Genomic DNA, 13,820 nt, shown 5'->3' on the forward strand with positions numbered 1-13,820 from the left:
AACAGTGGACGTGGACTACCGAGATTTGATGTTCAAACAGTCGGTGAGATAACGACACCTGAAGAGAGTGAAGCCAAACGAAGTCGAAGTAAGAATCTGTCAGCTCAGTCGCATCATGAAACTCTCGTTCATTAAAGAAAAAGAATGAACGCCCAGCCCACCTTTTTCTTTAGGTGTACAAACTCTATCCCAAACAACCACAGAGTTGGAGCATCGGCGCACGTCTCCAGTCCATATGAAATTCCTACAGTCTTGGTCAAGTTCGTGAAGGAGGGAGATAGGCCAATTATAAACTAGCATACTGTGGATGGTAGAGCTCTCGATGACAGAGGAGGCCAAACAGATCGTGCCCACCATAGAAAGGTGTATTCCTTTCCATCTACGAAAGTAAGAGATAATACGATCTTTAAGCGGAGTCAATCTACTCGTCGTGGCCTTCCCAGCAAAGATCGGGACGCCGAGGTAGGTGAAGGGAGGGCCTGCAATGGCAAAACCCAAGCATCGCTTCAGGCGGCGGCGCCTAGCTATGATGACGCCTTTGCCGAAGATGATGGTGGACTTCTTTCTGTTGCAAAATTGACCCGAGACTCCAGCATAGATGTATGCGCCGAGCATAGATCCTTGCCTTTTAACACGAGTAAAGATAAATTTTATCATATAATTGAAGTATACGTGACAAATGGAAATGGGGGCACGGACCATTAATGGTTTATAATTGGTAGACACACAGTAGTGAATATCGATCTTGACCAAGAACCGATAGAGTGAATATCCATGGATTCGACGTCTTGCCCAGATTGTCTGTATTACCGATTTATTCGTGTTAGTGTTTTTAATTAGTTCATTTTTGTTTAGAGTCAAATTGAGGTTAGTCCCTTGAGACCCCGATAAAGTCTCTCGTGACCAAGACAACACGTCAACCCCAATATTTTTTCTTTTTGAGTTTGTGACAAGAGACGGAACTACACCGACTCTATGTGGGATCAACCCTAACTTATCACTGGCACTACGCTTATGTTGGGCAAGAAAAATTATAAATTTATTTGCACAAAGCTGTGACGACAGCTTCGTCAGTGGTGGGGTCATTTCTAAAAATGGGTTGTGATGAATCAAAAATCAACATCTAACTATAAAACGATAAATGACTCGAGGATTTACGTGGTTCGATCGTTAGATCTACATCCACAGATGAGGGTTTTGGGTGTTTCACTATATTTTTGAAGAGTGTTTACATTTACAATTTGAGAATTAAAAAAATGACTAACTTTTCTAACTTATCTAACTTAACTTATGAGTGAAAAATGAATGACCCCTATTTATATGCTATTAAGTGAGCTTCACCCATTTCACCTCTAAGGCCCATTTATCTAAATAATCAGGCCTAAGCCCTTATTACATGAGTCTTGAGCTTGAAGCCGAGTCGTTGAGCTACCAAGATAATTCCCGATTGATAAGGTTAGTCAGTGCTGCACAAAATATTTGAAATAATAATATTAATGTCAATAATAATAATAATAGAAGAAATATTTCAGCCATGTTAATTGCACAACATTGATGCAGAGTTTACTCCTCATCAGGTTGTGTTTATACTCTTGTGCGATTGACAAAAAAAGAAAGTGAACATACTCTTCTAGGACGGAGGTAGTATAATTTTAACAAAATATATTTAATCTGAATACTCGACATGTATTAACTTATTATAATTCATAAATTTTTAGTATTAACTTATAATACTCGACCTGTAATATAATTTATAAAATTTATATTAATAACTTATAATTTATATAACATTATCCGACAAGTATACCAGTAATACTCGAACAATTAATAACTTATAATTTATATTAAAATTACGATTTACAACTAAAATTAAAATTACATAATCAATATTAAATTAAATTTAAAGAAAGATAGAGAAAGATAAATAAATTGCACCTATTCATAAAAGAACAAAAATCATAGAAAAAATGAAAAACGAAAATCTTAAAAGTAACAATTTTTTTAAAAAGAGAAAATTAAAATAGACACTAAGTACAATATTATTAAGGATATACCGAAATAAAATAAACAGAATAGTTAATGTGGGATCCAAAAAAAATTGATCCATTTAATTTATTTTTAAAATGAAAAAGAATTCAACTATTTTATTGTATTATCCATGTTATAGCTATTTTTTTATTTAAAAAATTATATATATATATATATATAAAAAAAACTCTGGCCAATTACACACTACTTGCATGCATATTAGTTGTGTGAGAGAAATACACATGACTAACGAAAGGCTTGGCGTAAAATGAGGTTACAACTCTCGTGGCCTTAGCAAGAAACCGAGCGTGACAATATATCATCTCCCTATTTTTGGCATTTTCATTTCTCCTACTTTTCGTACATCCATTTACCATCGTCTCATCATAATCCTCCATTTTCTCATTTCCTTCACAAACAATTCATCTCTTCTGACAAAAACTTAAAAATTGTAGAGAGAGAAATATATAGTTTAAAAGAAAAAGAAAAACAATCAATCATTAAACAGTACGAGGATGGGAGGAGATTCCGACCGGCCGTCCTCCGGCGTGAAATTCGCACGGCGCACCAACAGCGGGCGCGTGATGAGCATGTCCCGCGATGAGGAGCTCGACATCCCCGACACCCAAAACGAGTACAACAACAAGTACACGGTCATGATGCCGGCCACCCCAGACAATATGCCCGGAGCCTCCTCCGCCGCCGGCGACAAGCCCGACGGGCCCTCCACGGGCGCGAGATTCCGCTCGGACCGCGGGCGGCAGGGGGGCGAGGGAGAGTCCGGCCGGAAGGTGGAGCGTAGGGTGTCGTCGGCGTTCAAGGACAATAGCAACAACAAATCGATGTTCCTGAGGAGCCAGACGCAGGATTTCGACCACAACCATTGGCTTTTCGAGACCAAGGGGAAATACGGTATCGGAAATGCTTACTGGGAAGAAGGTGAATCCTTTGATCATGAGACCGGGATGAGCATGCAGGATTTCATGGACAAGCCATGGAAACCTCTTACTAGAAAGATCAATGTGCCGCCGGAGGTCATCAGCCCTTACCGGTCAGTAATCATAATCTTGTTACTATTTTTCCTAAAACATAATAAACAATCATATGTGGTGCTAATTAATTAGCATGTATGTTGTGATACACAGAGTTCTGATCGTGATCAGGATGATAATACTGCTCCTTTTCCTCATATGGCGAGTCGAAAACCCTAACTACGACGCTCTGTGGCTATGGGCCTTGTCCATTATATGTGAGATATGGTTTGCGTTTTCATGGCTGCTTGACATTCTTCCTAAATTCAATCCCATAAACCGCTCAGCAGACTTGTCTGCATTGAAAGAAAAATTTGAAACAACTAGTCCGGCCAATCCTGACGGTCGATCTGATCTTCCCGGCCTCGACGTCTTCATTTCAACGGCTGATCCTGAGAAGGAACCTCCTCTTGTCACAGCCAACACGATCTTGTCGATTCTTGCAGTCGAATACCCCATCGAGAAGCTGTCAATATACATTTCAGATGATGGTGGTGCCATTCTCACATTTGAGGCTATGGCTGAAGCTGTCAAATTTGGAGAGGTATGTAATATTCAAATGTTATATAATGGGCTCAATTAGCCATTCTTGTATAAGAAAAGGAAAAAATGTCCATCCAAATAAAAATATGGAAAAACTAGCCTTTTCTAACGTAAATGTACAATTATACCCTTAATACTGTTACACACTTTTTCGCAAAAGTGTGTAATAACATAAAGTGTGTAACTGCAAAAAGTGTGTAACAGTGTATTTTACACTGTTACACATTTTTTCACAAAAGTGTGTAATAATGTAAAAGTGTGTGGTTGCGAAAAAGTGTGTAACAGTGTAAAATACACTATTACACACTTTTTTCGTTTCTAAAAAGTGTGTAATAGTATATTTTATATTGTTACACACTAAAAGGGTATTTTAGTCAGAAATGCTATTATTTCCATATTTTTATTTGTATGGCTAGAATTTCCTATGACTAAAAGGTTTTGGCTAGACTAGGGTGTTGCCTCTGTTATATATATGCTCATGTTTGATCACACTAAAAACTCAATCCTGAGTAATACACCATTACTAATCAATTAGAGATAACAACTCTCGCAATCTATAATCCAAATAGTCGGACTTAGTGCAACAAATTGTGCTAAAGCATGAGCTAATCTATTAACATATTCATAGACATGAAAAACTCTTATATTGTGTGCATAACCTGCATTAATTCATTAATACTTGTTATGACTTTATTTGCATGTTTTTCATATTAGAGGTCAGTTATGATTTTAGACAAAAATTAAAAAGGAAAACATACAAATATTCAATTCCATCGAAATTAATCAAATCAAAATCGAAATTCAGTTTTGGTTCCGCCACTGGTTGGTCCGATTAAAGTCTTAGAAAAATTCGAGTAAATCGATTTTAGCAGAACCGACAGTATGCCAAAATAGAAAATCATTGTATTAAACCAAAGAGAAAGTGAATATCTAGAATTCTACAGTTGTGGGTGCCCTTTTGCCGGAAGCACAACATCGAGCCAAGAAATCCAGACAGCTATTTCAACCAGAAAACAGACCCAACAAAAGGCAAGAAGCGACCCGATTTTGTCAAGGACCGGCGTTGGATCAAGCGAGAATACGACGAGTTCAAGGTGCGGATCAACGGGCTACCCGACGTCATCAAGAAACGGTGCGATTCGTACAACAAAGCTGAGACTGCGAAAGAAAAGAACCTGGTCCGAGAGAAGAACAACGGCATCATTCCTCCCGACTACAAGATCGAAGTCCCTCAAGCCACATGGATGGCTGACGGAACTCATTGGCCGGGGACCTGGTTCAGCACGGCCCCCGACCACGCCAAGGGAGACCATGCCGGAATCTTGCAGGTATCCCTACCTAGAGTTTATGAAATTACAAATGAGAAAGAATAATTAATAGTCTTTTTTTGGTTGCAGATAATGAGCAAGGTGCCCGCAAGCGATCCTGTGATGGGAGAGGCGGACGAGAAGACTCTGGACTTCACGGGCATTGACATAAGGCTTCCGATGTTTGCTTACGTGTCTCGTGAAAAGCGGAAGTCGTACGATCACAACAAGAAGGCGGGAGCCATGAATGCTCTTGTTAGAGCTTCTGCGATCTTGTCGAATGGGCCGTTTATCTTGAACTTGGATTGCGATCACTATGTGTACAACTGCATGGCGCTTAGGGAAGGCATGTGTTACATGATGGATCGAGGCGGTGATCGGATTTGCTACATACAGTTCCCCCAGAGATTCGAGGGGATCGATCCTTCCGACCGATATGCTAATCACAACACTGTCTTCTTCGATGGTGAGATATAATGCTTGCTTTTTTGCTTTAAAATCTTATCCACTCGCTCACATGTACACAATTTCATATGAACAAAAGGAAATATGAGAGCCCTGGATGGTCTCCAGGGTCCAGTTTACGTGGGAACTGGATGCATGTTCCGGCGCTACGCCCTCTATGGTTTTCCTCCACCACGAGCAATTGAATATAAAGGCGTTTTCGGACATAAAAAGAGCCTAGCTAGGACTGCCCACCCTGCCAACACCGACGACGAGCAGCCGCTCACTGACCATCCAGACCTCAACCTTCCTAAAAAGTTTGGAAATTCAGCCATGTTCAATGAATCCATAGCTGTTGCTGAGTATCAAGGACGTCCCCTTGCAGACCACTTCACCGTCAAGAATGGAAGGCCCCCCGGTGCCCTCATCGGCGCTCGCCCCGCCATCGACGCCCCCACTGCGGCTGAGGCCATCGCTGTCATTTCATGCTGGTAATAACTTTACATTCACACAATTTGCTTCATATCACAGAGCCCTAATTTGTAGACCACAGGTTTGAGGATAACACAGAGTGGGGAGACAGAATCGGGTGGATCTACGGATCAGTGACGGAGGACGTGGTGACCGGCTACCGGATGCACAACCGCGGGTGGCGGTCCGTGTACTGCATCACCAAGCGCGACGCCTTCAGGGGCACGGCGCCCATCAACCTCACAGACCGTCTCCACCAGGTCCTCCGGTGGGCGACCGGGTCCGTGGAGATCTTTTTCTCCAAGAACAATGCCATCCTGGCCACGTCGCGCCTCAAGTTCCTGCAGCGGATTGCGTACTTGAACGTGGGCATCTACCCCTTCACCTCCATCTTCCTAGTGGTCTACTGCATCCTCCCCGCCCTCTGCCTCTTCAGCGGCCAGTTCATCGTCAAATCCCTAGACGTCTCATTCCTTTCCTACCTCCTCATCATCACTCTCTGCCTTGTCTTCATCTCCCTCCTCGAGGTCAAGTGGTCCGGAATCGCCCTCGAGGAGTGGTGGCGGAACGAGCAGTTCTGGGTGATTGGGGGCAGTAGCGCCCACCTCATCGCCGTCGTGCAGGGCCTGCTCAAAGTCATTGCCGGGATCGAGATCTCCTTCACCCTAACTTCGAAAGCTGCGGGTGAAGACGAAGATGATATATATGCAGATCTGTACGTGGTGAAGTGGACTGGGCTGTTTATCGTGCCGCTCATCATCATCATCATCAACATCATTGCGCTCGTGATTGGGATCGCTAGAACGATTTACAGTGTGATTCCTCAATGGAATAAGCTCTTTGGAGGAGCATTCTTCAGCTTCTGGGTGCTGACTCACTATTATCCGTTTATGAAGGGTTTGATGGGGAGGAAAGGTAGGCTTCCCACCATTATATATGTCTGGTCTGGACTTATTTCCATCACTGTCTCCTTGTTGTGGATCGTCATCAGCCCTCCTGAAGGAACCATCAACTCCGACGCCGCCGAGCTCAAGTTTTGATCAGATGAATAATCTTAACTCTGATATATCAAGAAATTTAGTAGGTTTAGTTTGTATTGTTGTCCCTCAAAGCTAGGGTGCATGCAAAGTAGGGTTAGGAAAATGAGGGGTTTGTAGTGAAGGTGCAATTGTGGTTTAATTGGTTAGAATTTGTGTGAAATGTTTTGTTGTAATGTGTTTAAACATGTATTGAAATTAAAGAAGAAAGTGTGATTTGCACTCAATGTAATATGCCATGTTAGTAAATAGATATTTGGATGTGCGTATACCATATATGCATATGAGAAAATTAAACAAAAACTTGTTATTTGTGTGGTCATTTTCAAGCTTTGTCGAGTAAAAATTTATTTTCACACTTTCTCTTTAGTATAAATTTTGTACTTAGAGCATTTGTATTGGTTGAGTCAAGGCTTGATTCATCCATGCTTCGGGCCCATTTATAAGCCACATACTGCATTAAATTAACTCATCATGTTAACTCATATATGAATTAGTTTTGAATTTTTGATTTTTAATTTAATTTATTTTTTTTAAATCTATCTCATCTCTCATCTTTTTTGAATAAATATATATTTTTCAATTCTTTTTTAATTATTTTTTAACATTTTTTTTTTACTTTTCATAATATCAATTTTTATTATTGTGAATTCTTCTTTATTTTTCTAACTTTTCAATACTCAGCTCAAATAAATTAAGATAAAATTAAGTTTTTATTATATTTATAAATATGATAATTGAGTTGGTATCAGTTTTATATGAATATAGAAATATAAAAACGTTTCTCGTCCATTGCACGAGGTGCACATGCTAGTAATATACTCCCTTCGTCCCATTACAAAAATGTCTCATTACTTTTAGGCACGAAGATTAAGACAATGTGTAAAAGTAGATAAAGTGGGTTGGTGAAAATTATTTAAATATTAGGTATAGAGAGAGAGAATATATTGCCAAAAAAAGGAATGAGACATCCCATTATGGAAAGTGAGACATTTGTAGTGGGGCGGAGAGAGTATTAAAAAGACAACTTTTCAATTTGAAATAAATTTCAAAATTAACTGGCAATTTTGTAGTTATAATGAAATTTATGTTTTATTGGTAAATTTTTCTATTTCCTTTTTCTTCACATTTTTTTCTGGTTTTATTTCTTTCTAAAAATGTGAAATTCGGCTAATTATAAAGTGAAGTATTTAATATGCATATCAAGTTAAAGATCATAATTCACGATAAGAGCTTTAATTTTCTACTACTCCCTCCGTCCCCAAAATAAGTTCCTCTTTGGGGACGGCACGGGTTTTAAGGAAAATGGTAAAGTGTATTGATAGTGGAAAAAAATATGTTATAATTAGTATTGAGAGTGATGAAAATGTGAAAAAGTGTTATAATTAGTATTGAGAGTGGTGAAAAAGTGAAAAGTAAGAATAAATAAAGTATTATTAGTGGTGGGGTAGTTGTCCAAAAATAGAAAGAAACAAAGAGGAACTTATTTGGGGGACGTCCCAAAATGGAAAAAGATGAACTTATTTCAGGGACGGAGGGAGTATATTGTATGTAAATATTTGATTTAAAATGTAAATATTATATTTCTTTAAAGATTAAATTTTTAAAAAATATATATATATTCTCTTTCTTTCTTTTTGAATAAATCTAGTTTTTAATTCATTTTCTTTTTCTTTTCACAATATCAACTTTTATTATGGGTTAGTAGTATGTTTTACCCATTCTCAAAGACAAAAACAAAAAATACACACAGAAAATAAAACATATAAATACTATCCATTTTTTTTTTTTGTAAAACTTGATATTTATACCCTTAATGAAATTATAAATAAAAAACTAACCCACACCACAATTTCATTTTCATAAACTGTTGAACCCTCCCCCTCTGTTCTGCGGCCTTCCCCCATCCCCCATCCGCCCCTCACCGCGTCATGTCGCACCGCCACCTCGCTACTCCATGTCGCGCCTCGCCTCACAGCACCTCGTTGCGCCTTCACATATCTCTCTTTCTCTCCTTTCAAATCTGCAGCCATGGCCTCCGCCTCACATCACTTTTTATTTAGTGGTTTTGGCAAATAAAATCACGATCTAATTTGAAATTGCAATTTTAACGTGACTTTTGAAATGTGGCTAATTAAATCATCACTTTTTTAATTTTTGTATTTTTGTCTTCCCAATTTTTTTCGGTTGCCAAATTATTGAGTTGTAGTTTACGTGATTAGTTAGCCACATAATATTCACGTTACAACGTTGTTTACAATAAAATTACTGAATACTGACAATTAAGGTGTAGATACATGATACAGTTTCTTTATAATTCGAGGAAATTTTAATTGAAACTGTACCAAATAACGTCATTTAGACCTCACAAAAACATCCTCTTTTAATCCATGTAATCTCCAATTCAGCACTCTGGTGACAAAAAAAAAAAAAATAGAGGGATGAAATTACAAAAATTAAAAAAATAATAATTTAATTCGTCACACTTTAAAAAATCACATTAAAATAACTAATTCATGATTTTTCCTTTTACCAAAATTCTTTTTATTTATCGGAACTAATATTTGGCGGTGCAATGCGCAATATTGCAAATCATCCTCTCTCCCTCCTAAATTCAATTCTAAACATCTATAAGAAAAATTCCATGCCCCCCGCAATCTCTCCCCAAAATTTCTCATCTCAATTCATCCCCACCTCAGCATTGCTCCCCCTTTCTCTCATCTGCATATCCTCTTCATTTCCCCTTCTTCTCATCTCTGCGCCTCCGCGTTTCGGTTCGTCAATGTTCACGTAGACACACGTAATCAATCATGGGTCAGCAGGAATTGATCTACAGTTTCGTCGCCAGAGGCACCACCATTTTGGCTGAGTACACTGAATTCAAAGGGAATTTCACCTCCGTCGCCTCCCAGTGCTTGCAGAAGCTTCCCGCTTCCAGTAACAAATTCACTTACAACTGCGATGGACACACCTTCAATTACCATGTTGAAAATGGATTCAGTACGCTCCTTTCGTTTCGGTTTATTCTCTTTTTTCACGCTTTTGGGTTGTGATTTCTATATAATTATTTGTTTGGTTGTTAATATGTGCATGCCGTTCTGTTTTGAGCGTTTGTGTCTATTTATTTCTAAATTGGAATTATAGCATGAAAAGGAGTTATGAAGTGTGATTCATCACGTTCTTCATATTGTATGGAAATTTGAAATTGATCCGATAACGATTCTGTTGTACGAATGCTACATCCAGTTTCAAACAAATCATTAAATACTTCCAATTAGCGTCAGGGAAGTCTTGCAACTATTCACTCTCATTCTTCCCGTTTCAAACAAATCATTAAATATAAGAATGGATAGGCCAAGTTTAGATAGTTTATTTATATGAATAAAATGTGTAGAATTTCTTGTTTTTATCTTTGATATAGATGCATATATTTGTGAATTTATTTATTCCAACATTGGATCTGTATAACTGTCTTTTTTTATGCCACATTTGTAGCCTATTGTGTTGTTGCTGTTGAATCTACTGGTAGGCAACTTCCCATTGCTTTTCTTGAGCGTGTTAAGGAAGATTTCAACAAAAGATATGGAGGGGGCAAAGCTGCAACTGCAGGCCAAAATAGCCTCAACAAAGAGTTTGGGTACGAGCTGTTTCTTTCCTTTTGTTAATACTTATACTCTCTACTGTATTTCATGCAGTTCCCAAACTTTGATGGTATTGCAGCCCCAAACTGAAAGAGCATATGCAGTACTGTGTCGATCACCCTGACGAAGTGAACCAACTTGCTAAGGTTCAGTCTCAGGTTTCTGAAGTCAAAGGTGTTATGATTGAAAATATCGAAAAGGTAAAGATGTTTTCTGCATTATCTGGCCAGCTAAAGCTTGTGTTCTTATGGCTTATCATGCATCTGAGCTTATTGTCGTAATTCTGTTCATCATCAGGTTCTTGATCGAGGGGAGAAGATCGAATTGCTTGTTGACAAAACTGAGGATCTTAGGTCACAGGTTAGTTTGATAGATCTTGGGTGCCTTGTTCAATGTTTTAACTGCAGGTAATTTTTTTCATACTAGAATTATTTGCTTAAGAATTAACTTCAGGTTAGTTTTTTTTTTTTTTTTTATGCATTTGGTGGCGTTTACTTTTGAGGATTAACCTCGATGGATTAAAACAGTAAGGTTAATCCCTTGTTTACTTAGATGGATTGAAACTTTGGGACATCCCAAAGCCCTTGATTATTTCTATCTTTTAAGCTAGTTTTGCTTGATTCATATCCCATTGAAAGGGTGGGATTGGAGAAATCCTACTATTAAGGATTAAAATATTCAATGATGCATTTTATCAATCATGCAAAACAAACGCCCCCTAAAGATCATAATTTGTGGCAAATGCCTCCATCCAATCATCATGTTGATCAAGATATTATTTCTCAATAAAAAGACTGAAACACCTCATATAATTTTAAAATGCTCAACTTTAAAAAGTGAAGGCATTTGTTGGTTTTTCACGATCCATAATTGTTTAAAGATAAAAACTCAAAATGAAAATTTAGGATCCATCAAGACTATAATAAATGTGTGTGTGAGTATCTGTCTGTAGAAACACATACATACGAAATGAAAACAGAGTTGGAATCATTAGGGGATATCACTGAAGGCATAACAACTTGACAAGTCAAAAACTTGTTCACTTCTTCCATTATTACATGTACTATCCTCATGTATGCCTGTATTAAATTCATATCTTTGTGATTATTCGCACTTGAGTTGTATAGGTAGATGCATTTATTGTGAACTTTAATAAAATCTAGGTACAGGCTTGCAGCCTATATAATAAGGTTAATTTTGTCTTTGTAGTAAAGAACATTTAAGTAATGTTGATTGCAAATTATTAAGGTGACGTGATGTTGTTTTGAATTCATATATTTGATATATGCTAAAGAATTGATGTATCTAAATCTTTTATTTAGATTTTGAGACTATTATATTTGTCATTCAAATCATAACTATATCTACAATTTTCTGGTTCTACTCTTTACTGCCAATACTATATCTGAGGTAACTATATATGCCATCTATTCACAAGCTTCCAAGAGGCAAAAATAATAATAACTGTGACCAGAACAGTGAAGTGCGAAATTGCCAAAATATTGGATGGGAAAATGTTCTGAGATCTGAACACGAAGAAAGCATCTACTAGTTTGACAGGCAAAATGCACATTTATCTTCCAGCAACACTTCTGTTGGGCAGTCTCGTCTCGTGTATCGCCTCATATTATAAATGTTTGTATGTTTGGGGTTTCAGGCCCAGGATTTTAAAGCAAAAGGTACCAAGCTGAAGAGGCAAATGTGGTTTGAGAATATGAAGATCAAGCTGATTGTGCTTGGCATCTTGCTGCTTATAATTCTCGTCATCTGGGTTTCGGTCTGCCACGGCTTCAAATGTTAATGCAAATATATATGCAGCATACACTGCATTTTTTAGACGAGTCTTTTCTTTTGGCCTGCAACTTGAGATTTGCTCTGATTCAGAGATGAAATATAGGTGATTAGTAGCAGACAAGTTTTTTGCCGATGATCATTACTTGTTTCCAGAGAGTTTCTTGCTGTATTTTTTGGTTCTTGTTTAAATTCCCTTTCATCTCTGTTGCCCTCTTTGTTTCATGTCTCTTATTTATTTTATTGCAATGTGATTTTTTATCTCATGTTTTATATACGATGATGATGATTATGCATGCATGCATATGCATTCCACGACTCGCGAAACACGGCGATAATCTACTAGGGTTATATTATAAAATTGAGTATGCTTATTATACTTTATTTATGGACAAATGTATAATTTTTATTTTTTAATATGTTGTACTTATATTTAATTAATTTTATAGTTAGATTTCTATTATTGCAGGAGATAAGAATCTTTCAAAACCAAATCAAACTGACTAGAACTTGGAAGTGTGACTGATACGATTGAAATAACCTCTTACAACTTTTAATTTTTTTTATCTGAATCATATAAGATTGCAATCAGAATATCACGTCACACATTAATTCGTATTTACTAAACTTTTCATTCAACTTTAACAAGTTAATTGAGGGTTTCTTTCTGTAAAATATTCATTGCATGATGGTATATATATATTCTTTATTTCAATTTGAATGTGATTGTGGTAGAAATTAATCACAGAACAGGGCATGTTGTATTGATCATATATCCTAGACTATTTCAAACAATATGGTGATATTTTCAGATAAATATGATACTTCCTCCGTCCCACCATTTTAGTCCCCTCCCACACTTTTCACACATATTAAGAAAATACATTTAATTTTTATATTTTTATCTTTTATACCCTTATTTATTATTTTCACACATCCTTTTCACATTTAAGTGAAGCATTAAATAAGGTTAATTTAGTAAAAATAATATTTTTATATAATATTAATTAGAAAAGTGGACTATCGTTTTGGGACATCTCAAAATGGAATGAGGGACTAAAATGATGGAATGGAGGGAGTACATGTTGTGAATCCAATATTTCTTTTTGAAATTTGTATCCATTAATTAGGACTTTCTTATTGATACGCAGAGACAACAACCAATGACTCATTATGTGGATATCTACATTTATGATTAATTACGGTCATATGTATCAATTAAATAACGTCGGTAGATATTTTAGCTAAAAATAAGGTAGCTAGGAAGGTTGAACAAACCGTGATCCTGCCTTCAACACTTGGATGTGATGCAATAATGTGGAAGGAATTAGGTAATTGTAAAATCAATTCAAGCTTACATATATGAGTTTCTTGGTTCAACTACAAAGTCGCGATTTGTTTGGGACTTGCGTGAATTAGTGACCTGATGTTGGATAGTGTGCACGACGCTTCAATCAATCTTTTGTTTCCATATCTTACTCATTCATCCTTTGCCTCTCTATCTAAGGTTTTCTTCTCGAGTTAATG

The 13,820-nt window shown here is 37.1% G+C and overlaps 2 protein-coding genes across 2 annotated transcripts; both read left to right on the forward strand.

Moving 5' to 3' along the window:
• Positions 1-2,362: 2,362 nt before the first annotated feature.
• LOC131024188 (cellulose synthase-like protein D1) lies at positions 2,363-7,183 on the forward strand. The gene is made up of 6 exons (XM_057953696.1): positions 2,363-3,079; positions 3,174-3,603; positions 4,547-4,930; positions 5,000-5,375; positions 5,454-5,844; positions 5,907-7,183. The coding sequence occupies exons 1-6, from the start codon at positions 2,544-2,546 to the stop codon at positions 6,862-6,864; spliced, it is 3,075 nt and encodes a 1,024-aa protein (XP_057809679.1). The 5' UTR covers positions 2,363-2,543; the 3' UTR covers positions 6,865-7,183.
• Positions 7,184-9,490: 2,307 nt separating this feature from the next.
• Positions 9,491-12,559, forward strand: LOC131024189 (putative vesicle-associated membrane protein 726). The gene is made up of 5 exons (XM_057953697.1): positions 9,491-9,861; positions 10,357-10,498; positions 10,582-10,702; positions 10,800-10,862; positions 12,160-12,559. The coding sequence occupies exons 1-5, from the start codon at positions 9,672-9,674 to the stop codon at positions 12,301-12,303; spliced, it is 660 nt and encodes a 219-aa protein (XP_057809680.1). The 5' UTR covers positions 9,491-9,671; the 3' UTR covers positions 12,304-12,559.
• The last annotated feature ends 1,261 nt before the right edge of the window (positions 12,560-13,820 follow it).

The sequence above is a fragment of the Salvia miltiorrhiza genome, chromosome 5 (assembly GCF_028751815.1).
Source record: "Salvia miltiorrhiza cultivar Shanhuang (shh) chromosome 5, IMPLAD_Smil_shh, whole genome shotgun sequence".
In the NCBI taxonomy this organism is placed as follows: Eukaryota; Viridiplantae; Streptophyta; class Magnoliopsida; order Lamiales; family Lamiaceae; genus Salvia; species Salvia miltiorrhiza.

Excerpts from the sequence above, each read along its gene's own strand:
- LOC131024189 (XM_057953697.1), top strand. The coding sequence starts at position 9,672 with ATGGGTCAGCAGGAATTGATCTACAGTTTCGTCGCCAGAGGCACCACC. Across the intron at positions 9,862-10,356 it reads CCATGTTGAAAATGGATTCA|CCTATTGTGTTGTTGCTGTT; the intron begins GTACGCTCCTTT and ends CCACATTTGTAG. Across the intron at positions 10,863-12,159 it reads CTGAGGATCTTAGGTCACAG|GCCCAGGATTTTAAAGCAAA; the intron begins GTTAGTTTGATA and ends TTGGGGTTTCAG.
- LOC131024188 (XM_057953696.1), top strand. The coding sequence starts at position 2,544 with ATGGGAGGAGATTCCGACCGGCCGTCCTCCGGCGTGAAATTCGCACGG. Across the intron at positions 3,604-4,546 it reads AAGCTGTCAAATTTGGAGAG|TTGTGGGTGCCCTTTTGCCG; the intron begins GTATGTAATATT and ends AGAATTCTACAG. Across the intron at positions 5,376-5,453 it reads CAACACTGTCTTCTTCGATG|GAAATATGAGAGCCCTGGAT; the intron begins GTGAGATATAAT and ends TATGAACAAAAG.